This window comes from Schistocerca gregaria, chromosome 1, assembly GCF_023897955.1.
Source record: "Schistocerca gregaria isolate iqSchGreg1 chromosome 1, iqSchGreg1.2, whole genome shotgun sequence".
NCBI classification, from domain to species: domain Eukaryota; kingdom Metazoa; phylum Arthropoda; class Insecta; order Orthoptera; family Acrididae; genus Schistocerca; species Schistocerca gregaria.
Window position 1 is genome coordinate 664,361,106 of NC_064920.1, and position 18,098 is coordinate 664,379,203.

Sequence of the window (18,098 nt, forward strand, 5' to 3'; positions counted from 1 at the left end):
GCGCTTCCAGCATCATTTATTACTAGGGTCCAGTTGGCGTTGAAGTGGGTGAATATTTGCTTCGCATCTTCTTCCAGTCGTACAGAACGCGGTGCCATCCCACTAATTGTGCAGTTCGTACTTGTGGGGCGCTGCAGTGTTGCTAACATACACTGACGAAAAGAATACCAACACCAAGGAGCAAATATGCGACTTAAAACAAAGTTGGTAGGTGCGTTTCTGCATCTGTAAGATGTTATTCAAATTTCGCAGGTTTGCTTTAAATACACGCTGTAACAGTCGTCAGCGTTACTTTCCTTTGAGACTGCACGTGACGACTTGATGTTAGTCAAGAACACAAAGTCGCCATTATCGACACCTCGGTGGGTTTGAACGAGGTCATGTAATAGGCAACGAGAAGCTGGATGTTCATTCTGCGAAAGACTTAGCAAGAATGTAGCCACTGTACATGATTGCTGGCAGCGGTGGTCACGAGAAAGTAAGGTCGCAAGAAGACGGGGCTCATGACGGTCACGTGGCACTCGATCTCCAGATCTGTCTCCAACCGAGCACATGCTGAACATCATCGGACGACAACTCCAGCGTCATCCACAAACCCCATTAACAGTCCCTGCATCGACGGACCAAGTGCAACAGACATGAAACTCCATCCAATAAACTGACATCCGACACCTGTACTACATATTATTTGCACGTTTGCATGCTTGCATTCAACATTCTAGCGGTTACCGATGTACCAGCATTTCACATTTGCAATTGCTTAGCTCGCGCTTAAAATAACTTGTGATCTTGCAATGTTAATCACTTATATATGTTACACAGACATATGTATTTCAGAAATTAATTGTTTTTTGGTGTTGCTATTTTTTTCCGTCAGTGCGTATTGTGAACGAAAAGAGAAAACACTGACACTTGCGACAGATCGGCACTTGGAGTTTTGACGTCTAATCCGAAAAACGTCTGTTTTGAGGGATTTTGGCAATGAGTCCAGTACAGCAATCTGGTTTATTAATGGTAACTTGAAGCTTCCTGGCAAATTTCTCCTTTCTGGTTTGATCAGACACACATTATATATGCTAAAAGACGGCGGCTGTTGGCTTCGTGACGTTAAAATTCTTTGTGACGTATTCAATCAGTATGAGACGCTGGAACTCTGCGGAGACCGAACGCTGAAATCCAAATTGTTCTGTATGTGTCGTTATTTTACTGAGCCTGCAAAGACGACTGATATGGCAGTGGTTCGCTTCGCCTGTAATTTTTCCTGGCCTCTTAGGTATTGCCAGCACCTTGACTTCATTCCATTTGTCGGGAACGTACAGCGTTAGCAAACAAGCATTGTATATTCGAGTTACAAGCAGTAGTGACCTCCTTGGAACATTCTTTATCTGCTCCTTTGAAATTCTACCTGTATCTGACCCCCTGGCATTGTTTAGTTTTCTGAGGATATTCCTTAAGGCTGACACTGTGGTTAAACGTGGCGGTGGAAGCTCTTTCGCGTTGTGTATACGTTCTGCCGATTGGTTTGTATTGCATTTGTCGACAGCATTATGCGGTTCCTGCAAGAGTAGCGTCTACCGCTCAAACGTTGTAGTAAAAGTTTCTGTTTTGCATAGTAGGTCTGCCGAGAGGTGATCAGTGTCTTCATTTCTCGTAATTTGTTCAGCAGTCATCATTAGTACTTCGTTTTCCTGCGTCTTGAGTGTTTCTGGTGTCTTGCTATCGTTTTCGGTGGCGCCGTTTCTTTTCCTCGACTAAAAGTGGCAAACGGTCTAGGTAAGTTGCGTTCTGGATAATTATCGCCGAAGCAATCCTGTCTACCTTTTTCTTATTTTGGTTGTTAATTATTCAGCTGCCGAGTCAATCTCCTCAGTCGTAGTGACACAAGAACTGTTAATTCCTCATTCGTCTCTGTTGCACTTACATTCTTCCTACAGCGCGTCACGTCCCCATAGTAACTCACTCCTCGCCGGGCACGGTGGCTGCAACCCGTGAGACCTGTAAGGGTCACGACACAGAGCCCGCGTATTTCGGTGGCCACGCTCGAAACGCCTCCAGGCTACATTCAATCTCGCGGTGGGCAGTGGTCATAATATTTTCGCTTTTCAATGTATCTTCTTGAGAAACAGAAGGAAAAGAGCCATGGAATGTGCTAATAGTCTCAAAAGGAGTTGAATCTCATCCTATGTACTCTTCGAGGAACTTGAATTTCAAAACATTCTTACAAAGACACCTGTTCGGAGGATGATTATCAATAATTTTTTCTCGTCGTGTACTGACTAGCTTAATTACGTTTGGTATGTTGGTATCAGTGATATACAGGGCAAGTATACTCAGCTGTAGAGTACGACAAAGCACGTACGAGAGTTCTCACACAGTTTCTGGTTTTGTTCCTCAAGTTGTTCTTGTCTATTTTATATATTTCGTGTGAGACTTAGAATTAAAACAATTGTGGTGCTTAGATAGGAAAAGAACGAAGATGTAAAGAGGAGCTTTTAGAACTTCTCGTACTGTGAGATTTGAGGAATGTGTAAAATGTGAGTTATGAAGAGCAAACAAGAAATGGTGTCATAGTAAATTATGTGAATGGTGAAAGGCAAATGTTAAGAAAATAGACATCTGAGGAAAATATACGATGGGACACTGCATGAGAATGGACTGTGTAATAAAGGAATAGCAGTTCAAATTGCAGTCCTTATATACAGGTTCACAGTCAGTTGTAATATCCTGGGATGCAGAAAGTACCATTCGAACAGAGAATGCAGAAATAATTTTCTGAATTTCAGTTGCCTGTGTCCAGTTACTTCTTCTGGACACTAATATTCATTAAGGCAAAAAATCGTTACGTCGGGAGCAATGGTAATACCTTTAAGAGCTATTATGTCTAGAATAAATCCTGGAAGCCGTGTTAATGTCCATTTATTCCCAGGATTTTTATTGATGACAATTTTCAATCTTTGTTTTCGTTATTTAAAGATATAAACCTACCGAATGCCTGCGCACTGTAATATGAACGATACTTCTTGTGTATGCTAGATAAGCGCCATTTTTATCTATTGCACATTTAAAGCAATAACATGTTTTAATTAAAATGGCTGAAAGTTGTTAGTTTTGAGAAATATAAATAACTCCGTGTCATTGCATAATCGCTTACGGTACTTGCAATGACTGTGATGAAAGTTACCTTCTCGTAATTTCTAACAGAATGTTCAATCTCCACATGTAGCATTCGTTTTTATTCAAGGTAAGTTGGCTTGAGACTGTCCAGCTACAGCCGCACACATTCACCCACAGTAGAAATGCAGACAACATAGGCTACAAAAGTATTTTTCTGAGTACATCCTGAATTCCTATAAAAGAGAGTTTTAAAATAGTCAGCATACCAATACAAGAGAACACGACATGGACATAAAATAACGCAAGCTGGAAATCTACGCTGTTGTAAATATTCTGGAAAGCGACGATGAGTTGTTGGTTCGAAACTATTAGACTCTATAGAAAGCCAATAAAATTTGACTGGCTACTTCTTGTTTTCTAAACATTTACAGGTATTTACACAACAAAAGATCAGTTTGTAGCCCAAAATACATAGTTTTGCACAGTAAAAGCATTCCGTTCACCATATGCTTACCACCTCCATTGAAATGAAAGGAAAAGCGTCGAAATCGCTATCGACCATTCAACTATACCATTTCAACTGATTGTTAAGAGATGTGAACATTGTTCATGGCGTAGTGTAAAATTCCGTAGTTTCGAGCAAGGCGTGTGATATGGCTGCATGAAGTAGTGCAAGCCCACTGGGTGAAACTTCAGACTTGTATTCTCTGTTTAGAAACGTGATCAATTCCAGAATGTACCTCGTGCTATGCCGAATCCCAACCCTCCCCCCTTTTGTAATATTACTCTCTTCACAGGACCTTATCTGTAGGTGACATATTAAACCCAGTAGCCGCCATTTTGTCCAAAAATCAACGAAATCGATGTTACTATACTCCACTTGGGAAAATAGTTGCATCAGGTTGCCAGTGAGTCCCACGCCAGATGACATGCCTTTGTTTATTGTTGCTATCATAATTATTATTCGCGATAATCTAATATGAGCTGTTTACTTGATTCTGTTGCACTTGCTTTGCATCTCACGGACGAAATGTGGATGAAATACGAAGCGAAATCATACTCTGTCGTTGAACGCCGAAACGAGCTAGTGGCAGAGAGACGGTCGTTACGGTTTGGTCGCAGTGAAGGTCGCGAGCCATGAGGCTGCTTCCCCACAGGAAGTGCGTTGAGGCAGGCACCTGTTTCCGGTAACACATGCACAACTACAATGCTCTCGTTACTATTTGTATTCCAACCCTGCGACAATTTAAGGTTTCTGTACGTACTTTTCTCACAAATTTTCAACTGAGCACTGCACGTTAAGTTTGAAGCGCGCTATATTTTATTATTATTGGTGACGGCCTCCGGATATCATCCACTCAGCCAACTCCGATACACGATATTCTGAAAAATGTAATAATTATTTTAGAAAATAAGACATCTAATAACGCAAAAACATACACAAAGTTGTAAATAAACGAAATATGCAGGTTTTTAAAGTGTTTCTATGACATAAAAAGGAACACTTCGCTAGTGACGTTCTGAGATGCTGTTCAAACTAACGTGTGAAAAATATCGTTTTAGAGATGTTGCTGAAAACAGCGTCCGTTTGCATTAATGCAGAAAAGGCATATATGTGGTAATGGCTGTATTGCCCACGACCATCTGATTGGGCTGTATTTCCTCCCTAACGCTTTCGGTGGAGGATTTACCGTATATTATTCAGTGAAATTCTACTAAAAATGGTGGAGTCAGGCAAACCTCGCATCCGCACCTGTGTTGAAGTAATTGTTTTTTGCAGCCACAGAAGATTTTCTTCCACCCGAAAATGTTTGTTTCGACACTTCACACTTCAGTCAACTTCACTATGGAATTTAAGGTGGCTGCGTAATGGATATACTCGTGCTAATCCAGATCAGTGAAATTATTTTTTAAGTTTTTCTAGGATTCCCAAATGAAATGTGGAGCTACCTAACTGCATTCCTTCTCGATATGAATGAAAGATGACAGCAGCACTAGGTAGTATGCGTTCTTAACGATTCTTGCTGCGAACGGAATTCTACACTGTCTATGCATCTCAGTTTACGTTAAACTTTTACACGAATCATCGAGAAAATAAGTATTTTATTCGTTTCCTTTGAACAGCAAATATTGCAGCCGTCCTGAATTTACTCATTCCAGTGAAATGTGAAGTTGCTTCCCCATAAGAACTTGTCTTGGTCCTATTTGTTCCCAAGTGTAACATTTGCGAATCTCACACGGTAGGGACGATCTAAATCTGTATTCCGCATGCCAACTTGCGGTGTATGCGGGAAGATACAATCAGTCGTTTTGATTCGATGCCATATTATTATGGCTGTCGAATGCGTTTAATAACAATCTCCTTCACATTACATAGTGGACAGCAGTCGCTGCAACACGTAAAGATTTCTTTGGACGTCGAACGGCTGACTATCTTGACGCTCTCTTTAAATGGTGTGGTCTTGTGGCCGATTTATGAACCTATCTCCCTAAGAATTACAAAACCTGCATTTAAATTTTTTTGTCTCTTTTGCTTTACTTCATTGTTTCCTCTAAACCTGAGTCGAACTGCAGCAGCAGACTTAAATTCGGCAATACGTATACCTTTCCATGCAGTGAAACAGATTCCGTTCCGTCAGACTGGCCGAAGCATCAGTTTCCTTGTCAGTCTGAAGAAAACTAGAGTGTATCATGGATCAAATGTAACCAGAGGCATTTGTCGTGAAACCACAAGATCGCGAAACTAACATGAGTGGCAAAGATATTTCATTGACAGAGAGTTCAAAACGACTTTTTTCTTTTGTAAATATTATCGGTTTCGATGAAGATTACTTACTCTTCAGGCACATCAGTGTCAACAGAAATTTATCCGTAGGTTCAATGACTCTAAAATTGCCATTTTGGTCAGTTTAGAGACGTGTCACGCCACAAGCACTTAATTTTTTAGGTGACTCTGCGATCAGCCACGTAACGCTGCAATTGGCTAAACGAGAGGTTTAGTGGAACCACGGAAAATCATTTCTAGAAGTATATGAGAGTTCTGTAAGCAATAAATAATCTGTACTCCAGATTCCAGGGGAGGGGGGTCAAGAAGGTCTTAAGGACATCTATGGGAATAATACGTTTTGTTATTATGCTGTCATAAGAGCTAATGGTGGTTGAGTGGTGGTTGCTTGTATCACACAAGAAGCAATTGTCGTGTATTTGATTGTTCCGAAAGTGAAGTTTTGTCGTAGATCCCGCACCCCCTCCTGCCCACCTCCCTCTATAACCACTTTTAGTATCCCCATGAAACTCCTTCGCTTTTAATCTGTAAATGAGAATGTCTCTGTTCTACAGTCAGATATGAATTTCATTTACAGTTAAATGATTGTCTTTGGCTTATAGGAATGTTTTGAACGTAGCTCAAATCCATAGCTGAGGTCTGAAAGCAAGGTCGTCGGTCGAAGACCGTCGTTGTAAAACAAACTCTCTCTCTCTCTCTCTCTCTCTCTCACTCACTCACTCACTCACTCTCACACACACAGACAGACAGACAGACAGACACACACACACACACACACACACACACACACACACAAACGTTTAACAAATAGTATCCACGCTTTGAGCCGGCCGAAGTGGCCGTGCTGTTCTAGGCGCTGCAGTCTGGAACCGAGAGTCCGATACGGTCGCAGGTTCGAATCCTGCCTCGGGCATGGATGTGTGTGATGTCCTTAGGTTAGTTAGGTATAACTAGTTCTAAGTTGTAGGGGACTAATGACCTCAGAATTCGAGTCCCATAGTGCTCAGAGCCATTTGAACGATTTTTTTTCCACGTTTTGAAATGAAAAGTGTCCAGTGGTTGCGAATAAACGAAACATTTTCGAATTAGGGGCCTGAACACGAAAGGGGCCCAGTGGTTGAGAATAAACAAAACATTTTCCAATTAGGAGCCTGAACACGTAGCAGGTCTAGTGGACACATCTGAAACATAACATGGGTCTAGCTATTAGTACCTCAAAGTCCAGTAATTTAAAATTTGAATAGCTTGAATGACTTCTCGTAAGGAGAGGTTTCGCCCTATAGACAGAACACCCGCTGCACTGCGTAAACGGAGAGCAGCCACCAGTTAAAAGCAGACTGCGAGTCTAGACAGGCGCAACACCTGGCCCCGCCCTCGCAAGCAGTTTCCGGCTGCTGGTCGGCTCTGGCCCACATCTCGGCCAGGAAGCCTCCACCAAGGTCGTATAGCGCGACTGACCTTGGCCTTGAGCGACGCATCACGTGACCGGTTCGTCGACGAGCGTCAGGCAGCACCGCGCCGCATCGAAAAGTGAAATCTGAGCGAGCGTGTTTCGTCGGCTGCCGGTTTCCGCCCATTCACATTTCTAAACTGATTTACAATTTTACTGCATCGCTGGATTCCGTACAACTTATTTGATACATGCTGTAATAACTTTCTTCACAAGAGCTGATGAAATAAAAGGGTAATTTAGTTTTCGTCAGTATTTTCAATAATAAAATCAAACACAAGCTATGGCTAGATTAGCAAATGGCACTAGGTTGCGAAACTACGTTTCGAATGTGTGCTATCCATTGCGAAGCGCGGCGCGCAAAATCGCTTTCGAAACCAAAGGGTTTCGGCTAGATCCAACTTCGGTGACACGAAACTAGTAGATGCATGTGATTTGATGCTTGATGTCATGCCGTTAGCATGTCAGCAACGTTAAATATGAAGTGGGAAACTGAGCGAATTATTCGCTTCATGGACGTGTATTCTACACGTAGGTGTTTGTGGAATTTTAGTGATGTTGACTACAAAAATAAACAGCGATGTCTCACTGCACTTGATGCCGTCCTATGCGATCTGAACATTGGTGCATTAACAATGTCTGAACTGCACACTAAAACTCATTCCATTAGCAACACATACACGAATAAAAAATACGAGCCAAGTAAAACATCTGGATGCCGAACAATCCACATCTCCAAGACAAAACTTCAGTGGTTAGATTTATGCAGATTCCTTTGTAAGGAAGATTGTGTACAGGACGAAAAGCTACACAAATCTGGTAAGTTGAATTCTTTATTGAATATCAAATTCTCTGTCCTCACAAGAACACATCACATTCACAAATTGTCTTGACATCACAAAAAAATTGGAACAAACTTCTAAATTGTTGAATTTGGGGCAGTCAATGAGAAAGAGACACAATGAAAAAAGTAAGTAAACTGTATATTATTTCGAAAGTAATCCCCTTACCAACGTGTGGGTCCACCCACACGTTGCCAAAGTTGTTTTGACTACACTGCTGTTAGGCCCTTACGCACCCTCTATGCGATTTCCATATTTTCGTAGCCCTGAAAGAGACATTCGTGACCATCGATTTGCTTCGGACGAAGAGGTTCACTCTTGGGTACAGTCATGGTTCCGTAGACAACCGCAAACATTTTTCCAGGAAGGTATTGACCATCTTGTCTCATAGTTGGGTTATATACTAACAGTTAAGGCGATTACGTTTGAAACAGTAAACAGTTTACTTATTTTCTCTCCATCTGTCTCGTTTTCATGACAATGTATTACAGCATATTTATCGCACTGTTTACTCCATTAAGAAGAAGCGTGAACTGTACTGGTGACATTCTCAGTTGGTTGAAATAACTTCTTGATGTCACACAATAATTTCTTTCAGCACCATCGCTGAGCAACCCGACCTGACGTCTTTTTCGCTGTCCAACAACAAATCCTCGTTTCATGACGCTATTTAACAACTGATTCATATGAGTACACAGAGCCACACAGTGCACCAATACATTTGTGAAATATTATGCAGGTGGTGAAGTTGATTTGAGTGCACACACACACACACACACACACACACACACACACACACAGTGTGCAAATACATCATGCTGTATATATAGGGTGCTGTTGCTAAATGGGGACAAATGGCAAAGAACCATCCCTTAGAGGATAAGGAGCAAAAAGAAGTTGTAGAAGAGCGATCCAAGGAAGGTACGCCCACTTCAAGTTTGGTGATAACCGATCTTTGACAGTGTTGGTTTCGATTCTTGAAAGCACACCAGGCAAGTGGGAATGTTGTGTGGGTATTAGCGTTTTAGCTCCACTCTCAAGAGGGCAGTAATGTTGTCCATGAGGGCGGCGCCCACACCCATCAGAACTATGGGGCATCCGCTTCACCGCTGCTTCCGATCCAGGTGTCGTCGTCTTACATGAGTGAACAGTTGCGAACATGACTGTTGGTGACTAGAAACATGTTGCCTGGTCGGACGAGTCTCATTTCAAATTGTATCGAGCATTTGGACGTGTACGGATATGGAGACAACCTCATGAATCCGTGGACCGGCATGTCAGCAGAGGACTGTTCAAGTTGGTGGATGCTCTGTATTGGAGTGTGACGTCTATAGTTGGAGTGATATGGGGTCCTTGATACGTCTAGATACAATTCTGGCAGGGGACATGTACCTAAGCGTCCTGTCTGATCATCTGCATCCATTCATGTCCATTGTGCAATTTCAGCAGGGCAATGCGACACCCCACATGTCCGGAATTGCTACAGGGTTGCTCCAAAACATTGTTCTGAGTTTAAGCACTTCTGCTAGCCACCAAACTCCCCAGACATGAACATTATTGAGCATATCTGAGATGTCTTGCAATGTACTGCTCAGAAGAGATCTCCACCCCCCCTTACTCTTATGGATTTATGGACAGCACTACTTCAGACAATAGTCAAGTCCATGTCACGTCATATTGCGGCAAGGGGGTCCTAGACGATATTAGTCAGGTGTACCAGTTTCTTTGGCTCTTCAGTGTATTTTGTTACATAATAACAGATGGGTTAGTTTAAAGCTAAGGAGCAATTAGTTTAAAGCTAAGCAGCCAACACAGAAATCGTAAATATTAATATGTGCAATGCACTTCCACAACTCAATAGCTATATTTTATACACTTTAATGTATGACTCAGAATGAGCCATAAATGAAGTTTATGCAAGGCATTTTAACCTCTGCAGACTCTTAAAATTTCACGCTATGATTTACTTAATTGTATGGAGCACAGCAGGTATGACAAATGACAAAAATAAATTCAATCCGTTATTGAGCAAAGATACCAGGCTATAAGATATGAAAGAATCAATTTTTTTCACTGAACAGAGTTTCTTAAAATTGGATGAAAAATATATCACAGCAGCTGGCACATCAACTCAGCATTTCTCCTGTGCCTGCACTGCACGCTGCACAACAGGGTACCCACAATGCACCATTTCATGTTGGATCATTTGAAATGTTCATACAGTCCTATGGCACGCCACTTCCACATCAAATTGCTCAAATAAGACCAAGTGTCAGTCTATTGTGGACATGTGTTGTGTAGTGTATAAATGAGAGATGATAGTCCGATATACTAACTAGGTACAGCATGACATGCTCTTTACGTGTGGACAGGCAAATGGAGAAGGGCGCGCAACTATTCGGTACAAGTATCCTCACTGATCAGTAACCACACCATATACTCTTTCAAACTGTTTTCTCATTTGTGTGAGACAGACTTGTTTACAAAAATGGCTAAAGATGAAAGTTGGAAGCGTGCATACCTTGCAATAACAGGTGTTGAACATTTTAGAATATGACCCTGGTACCAGCAGCAGGCACGTGGCCCCACCAACATGGGGTAAGCCAGAAAACAGTGTCCACAACAACAGCCATTATATGTATCACTTACAAAGCCTTATAACCTAAGGACTTGCCTCTATGGAAACGATTTTGTCATACAGGCCACAATGGTGCTGTGATTTCTGTCATCTATGCTATTCACAGGTAAGGCTATCTTTACAAGAGGCAGTACTGCCACTTTCACAACACATGACTGTGGGCTACGGATAATCCCCATGGGTGGTGGCAGCAGACTGCTAGCACTGATTCAACTTCAATGTGTGGACAGGGATTATTGGAGATTGCCTCATGGGATCAGCCATCCTTCCACAACACCTCATAGGCAAGGCACATCACAGATGACCCTGTCTCCTCTACCGGAAGATGTGCCTTCCTGCCTTCTAGCTTTCTTTGAAAAACAAATTATATTGACAAATTTTCTACGAGGGCATGCTGAAAAGTAACGCCACCTAATTTTTTATGTGACAACTCTTAAAGGTTTTTAAATAACACAAACTTAATTAAAATCCTAATGCTTTAATATTCATGCCTACATATTTATTTCCCAACATAGTCACCCCAGTACTGAACACATTTCTCCTAACAGGAGACCAATTTGTTGATACTATCAGTGCAGAAAGTCTGATTTTGTTGACAGTGTCACAACCTCACCTCTGCTTGCAATCCTTCATCACTATCAAAGTGGTCCTCGAAAGTATTCTTTACACTTTGGAAACAGATGAAATTCGAATGGTGCCAAGTCATGACTGTATGGAAGATGATCAATTACAGTGAACGCAAAGTATCAGACTGTTACAGATGTTGCAGCACTCATGTATGGTATGGCACTGTCATGCTGAGGAAGAGGGTGCTCTATACATGGACAAACTTTTCAAACTCATGCTTTCAGTTTTTTGAGGGTCTTGCAGTACCTTGCAGAGTTTATGTTGATGCCTCTAGACTGGAATTCCAAATGCACAACACCTTGAATATCCCAGTACACTTTGGGCATAACTTTGCCTGTTGATAGCATGGTCTTGAACTTTTTTTGTGTTGGAGATCCTTTGTGGCAGAACTCCACTGATGCTTGCTTTTGGGATCAAAATTGTGAACCCAGCTTTCATCGCCCATTACAATGTTGTTAAGAAATCCATCACCCTCTTGTTCAAAATGCAAAGGAAATTGCTGACAGATGTCCAATCTCGTCTGTTTCATTTTAGCAGTGAGCATTCAAGGCACCCAACATTTACAGTCTTCTCTACTGCAGTTCTACAGTGATGGCTTGTATAAGCTCTCGTGATACACATATACCTGAGAGCTGCATTTGTGTTACCTGATGATTTTTTCTGATGAGTTCATTAATCTGATTCTAATAAGTCTCATAGGCTGCTGTACACAGTTGTCCACTCTTTGAAGTTAGCACTGCTGTTTTCTTCATTATGTGCACAAACAACCCAACATCACACATTACTGATATTTATACAATCAACACCATACACAGCTTTCATTTTTCTATGGATTTCAGTTGGAGGAACTTTTTGTGCTTTTAGAAGCTTGATTGCAGCATGCTCTTCCTCATGCACAGACATAGTTATGTTACACCCCATCAAGTTAAACACTGCAATTTGGAGCCCTCAAGCAGCACAGGTTCACAACTTGTGTCACGAAAGTGGAAAAGTTAACTGTGAAATATAGGTGATATGTAATACCTCAACCAATACTGAGAACAGAAAAAAATTTGGAGGCATTATTTTTCAGCTTGTCCTCTTATAAAAGTTCATGTGGCAGCACTTTGTACACCTTTACCCAGCCTAAAAGTATCTGGCGCCTGATTCTGTGTAGTGTGTGAAAATTTTAGTTTGTAGATCTACAGACTCCACACTCTATGACTAATTTGCCACATTTTACATCAAACTGATAACATTATTAGCTAGCATTATGTCATATGGATTATCAGCTTCATATCTGAACTTGTTAAATGCTTCAAGATGACACCTTATCACTTCATATGGGTCACAGCTCTTCACCAAGTAATTGAAACTGTCTACATCCATACAATGCAACTTCAGGTCTTCAAAATGGGATTTTGCAAACTCAAAATAAAAATGGTACATGTGAAGATTAACAGATCCAATAAACACATATCAACATGAACATGGTTCATAAAATGTATAAATATTTGTCATCTCCAGAGTGACAAATTCTTCATGGAAGATTGTAGCTTATTTAAAATTTGACTTGGCAATCACTTTTTCTGCCTCCCTATGACCATCAAACAACTAATTTAATGTTATGATGTTTTCTAATATTTTCCATCATCTTTTCAAAAATCGCATTTATAATTAACGTACAAAAATCTTTCTCTGATGAGTCAGCCATGAACCATCAAAACCCACCAATTTGTAAAAATTGCTGCTAAGCGAGGTATATAAATTGTTAATATCCAAGTTATGCAAGGAAATTAAAATTTTGCAGCACATTGGTATTCCCACCCAACCAGCTAGTCAAGCAAGACAGTACAAGCATTGAAATCACATCAGAGGCAGCATGTGCTGGCAAATGGTGGAGCCAATGTCATCGCGAACTGAGCTCCAAAAGTGATAGGGAATACGTCAGGCTGCTATATGGAGAGGAAGTGGCAACACTGGATAGGAGAGTGCCAAGGAAGTGCAATAAGCATGAAAACAGAAGCAATGCAGAACAGTCAGCATTGGGTATGGCAGGTTGTAACATGCACAATGTCAAATTGGGTGAAAGATGGCGTCATCTTGTCAGCTTCCAGGGAAAGACATCAGTGAGGAAATATAGTTGAGACTTTCATTACAGCAGTACAGTGCAGAACACAAAATGGCATATCCTTTCGTGGGCCACATTTGGTATTGGCAAGCAGTGGTAGTCATCAACATTAGCCTAACTAGATCATAATGTGACAGTGTGAAGCAGAATAAGTGAAGTAGGTTTGTTGTTTCATGAAAGCATGATAAGGATGTTGATTAGTATGATTCTACCAGGACTCCTTCCATGTGGTTTGCACAATGAGGCTGTGTTGGTACAGAGTGTAATATTTTGATTGTATAATTGTAAATATGGCAAGGCCACTGTTAGATGGCTGTGGACTAGCAATAAGTTATTGTGTCTTTTGATTACCTAATTTTCTGTTATTGCATCTTTCACTTATCTGCATTTTATTGTAGTCGGTGTAGTAGTTGTAGTTCTGTGTGGTTGTGTTTCTGTAGGAGCCAAGTTTTGATTGTATCAGATAGTAGATAATTACAGTGAACCAGCAGACTGTCCTGATTTATTTCAGTGAGCCCTTCTAAAGTCATTAATGGTCAGAAGCTGGATCATTCTTTTGTTTGATACCCACTGGAAAAGTTAATCAGGGGTGGAAACAAGTTGCCCTTTTATTCTGGAGCCCTCTTTTGCAGTCATTTGAGATGCAAACAAAATTATTGTATTTATGTAATGAATGGACATATTTTAGCATAAGTCCTATTGTGTATTATTTTTGCTCATTGTGGGATAAGTTTATTGTATTTCTGTTGGGTTGGCATATTGTTTCAGTCTCTTATGTCAGTAGATTCCTGAAATTATTATTCTTGAAATTGAATTGGAGTTCAGAGACTTGATATCCAAATAATATATTGTTCAATAATGGAACTATCAATTATAAGCCCATGCTTGCACAACACCAGCCAGGCTCATTCCACCTTAATCCTTCACCACAAAGTACAGGATGTAATGTAAATGGATGGATGTTTTGTCTAACAATACATACATCTGTGGGTTATTTTCTTTGGTGTGTCTTTGAACACATTGCCAAAGTCCAGCATGAGCCTCACACTCCAAAAACAGCAAGTTGACATCAGTTAAAATCTGGAGTTCAGCACATGTGGTTTTGAGCATTGCATCCCACAATAGCCAAGATGTGGTGTAGTAGTAGGCAACATCTAGCATATGTGTTGCCAGGACTATACCCTGGAATTGTTCAGATACATTTGCAAAGAGGTGTATGCCTGTGTCAGAGTAAAGCCTTGCATATTCCCCTAAGTTAGGGATATTAAATTCCTACCAGAAACACATCATAGGCTCATAATCTGGATCTTTTATGTCATCAACTGTAAGTTTTCTGGAGAATGCATTTATATCAGTCAGTGTGGTTTTATACCAAATGATCCTTTTCTTTTCTTTCACAAGCTGCACATCCTGTTGACTAAACATGACAGGACTTTAACTGTGAACATTCTAGATTGATTGCACTACAGGACTCTCATGGAAATGACATAGATGGAGTCTCTAGGACAAATCGTCATCTTGGATGTGGAAGTGAGCTAGGAGTGGTGGTGTAAATCTGGCAAAGCTGCATGACATCATATGGGTAGGAGGGGGGGAGGGAGGGGGATGTAAATCTGGCTACAGTGCATCCGTTCTCTCCCTCATCCACCATAGCAACAAGCCTTCCATAATCAATGGTAGCAACAACGCATTCCTGTATTTTATGTTATAGGCAATGTTTTGTAAAATGTATCCAATGGAAGTCAGTAGCTTGCTTGAATAAATGTTATAAATCACCTTTGAGTTATTGAGACACAGAAATAGAGTAGGGTACTGCTTATTATGACAGAAGCTCAAAAGGATATAAATATGCTTGGAAGAGCAGAGAGAAGGTACTAGGAGAAAAAGTTAAGATGTAAAAGCTGGTATAGGAAAGAATATCAGTCTTATCACTAGTCATGACAAGCAAAAGGGACAAAAGTACAACCTTCTGTAATTCATTATCTGCCTTCTGTTACACTCCTTTTCTGCTTGGTAATAACAAACCTCACTTATCATGATCTGAGAATTATTAGAGGTATTATTATTATTATTATTATTATTATTATTATTATTATTATTATTATTATTATTCATTTTGCGATTTACTTCTGGGCGTTACCATTACTCACATGTCAGAGTTCATTATTAGAAACTTTGGCCACCTTTATTTTCATTTGAGCTTTCAATTTTGATTTATCTGTGTAAGTTTATCATTGTACTATTATGTTTTAGTAAAGAAGTTTCATCACAATTACATGACAATATTTTATTTCATAGTTTTGTTTCACGAGCACCATAAATAACTTGGGCAAATATAGGAAACATCACCACTGCATTATTTCATTTTGCATACAGACTTTCCAAAGGCTGTGAAGCGACTGCTGAAGAATGATATACTGATGTTCCGCACAGCAAGTAGTGTGCTGCATATTTTGCCAATTGCTGGTCTCTACACCTTTCTGCCAAAATATCTTGAGAGCCAGTTCAGGTTAGCAGCACACACTGCAAACATGATATCAGGTAGGAAAATGATTAAGGTCTCAACTATGAATACTATAGTAGAGTCAGAGAAAGAAGATCCCTGACAATTGCACAATGGGGGTATGGCTCCCTCGTGCACCTGTCTCAACCATAGCTCATTAGATGACTACTGTTTTCAAATGCAGTAATTTGTGCTTTGCAGTTGAAAGCCAGCAACGGTGCTGCTGGGTGTTTGGAATCTTCTTTCGACAAATCTATAATAGTGTTGCACATTTGTTTACTTTACTAATTTCAGTTTGCTGTACAATATACTTAATACAACTTTGATTTTTTAATGTGGTTTTCTAGTGTATTAGAATATAGTATACTTAACAGTGCAATATGTTTTAGGTCTTGGAGGAATCCTTGTGATGGGGCTTGGTATTATCATCAGCGGTGTATTCATACTTCGCATAAAGCCAAATGCAAGGTTCGTTGCTGCTTGGATAGCATTCACTGCCATTGTTTATGCCATAGGTAGGTACTAAAACGAGTAATGAAACAAATATAGTAATAGCTTTTTCTCTGTTTTAAATGCACTGCTGGAATCAGACACATTAGATTTACTTAAACAGGTAATGCACACTCCAACACCAGACATCAGTAAAAGAGAAGCAGTAACTCTTCTACATATCACGGTACTTAAAAAAAAAAAATAAAAAAAAAATAAAATAACTTCTAGCTGTGATGGGCTCTTTCTACTTTCTGCCAACAAACCAGTTGATGTACTGCCACTGTTCACACCATGAACAGCATTGAAGGTTCAGCATAGTGAATATAAATTTCTTACATTTGTCTATAATAATGATTACTTGGTATCCATATGACCACCACCTGGTGTCATAGAGTGGCCTCAAGATAGGGTAATGGAACACCAAAATCCGTAGTAATGAAAATAAGACCTTAAATACAGCTGAAAGACTCATATCTACTACATATACATACAGTAACAGCTATCACCTCATGATCCATCAGAAGATGATTGTATGAAGTTTTTAACAAAGATTTGTGGACAGTTGCACAGACCCATATTAAGCATGCTTGCTAAATTACACTATCTGATCAAAAGTATCCAGACACCCGTATGTGATACAGAACTGGCCACCCACTGTCACAAGGGGCAGACCTGCCAATACAAAAGGAGACAGGAAGTATTGTGATGTCAGTAGAGACACACTAACAGCAGAATGAGTTGGTCAGGTAACTTCAGTGACTTTGAATGTGGACTAGTCATCAAATGTTACCTTAGCAGCAAATCCCTTGGATAAAAGAAATATTCAGGAGTGGAATTAAAGTACAAGGTGAAAGGATATCAATGATATGATTCGCTGATGACATTGCTATCCTGAGTGAAAGTGAAAAAGAATTAAATGATCTGCTGAATGGAATGAACAGTCTAATGAGTACACAGTATGGTTTGAGAGTAAATCGGAGAAAGATGAAGGTAATGAGAAGTAGTAGAAATGAGAACAGCGAGAAACTTAACATCAGGATTGATGGTCACGAAGTCAATGAAGTTAAGGAATTCTGCTACCTAGGCAGTAAAATAACCAATGACGGACAGAGCAAGGAGGACATCAAAAGCAGACTCGCTATGGCAAAAATGGCATTTCTGGCCAAGAGAAGTCTACTAATATCAAATACCGGCCTTAATTTGAGGAAGAAATTTCTGAGGATGTACGTCTGGAGTACAGCATTGTATGGTAGTGAAACATGGACTGTGGGAAAACCGGAACAGAAGAGAATTGAAGCATTTGAGATGTGGTGCTATAGACGAATGTTGAAAATTAGGTGAACTGATAAGGTAAGGAATGAGGAGGTTCTACGCAGAATCGGAGAAGAAAGTAATATGTGGAAAACACTGATAAGGTGAAGGGACAGGATGATAGGACGTCTGCTAAGACATGAGGGAATGACTTCCATGGTACTAGAGGGAGCTGTAGAGGGCAAAAACTGTAGAGGAAGACAGAGATTGGAATACGTCAAGCAAA

At 40.3% G+C, this 18,098-nt stretch overlaps 1 protein-coding gene across 3 annotated transcripts in view; it reads left to right on the plus strand.

Moving 5' to 3' along the window:
* Positions 1-18,098, plus strand: part of LOC126362137 (solute carrier organic anion transporter family member 74D-like) — a 348,252-nt gene that overhangs the window by 306,769 nt on the left and 23,385 nt on the right. For all 3 annotated transcript variants that reach the window (XM_050007854.1, XM_050007855.1, XM_050007856.1), the window contains 2 exons: positions 15,943-16,107; positions 16,459-16,584. In XM_050007854.1, the coding sequence (XP_049863811.1) occupies positions 15,943-16,107; positions 16,459-16,584 (291 nt within the window). The remainder of the gene's footprint in view (positions 1-15,942; positions 16,108-16,458; positions 16,585-18,098) is intronic.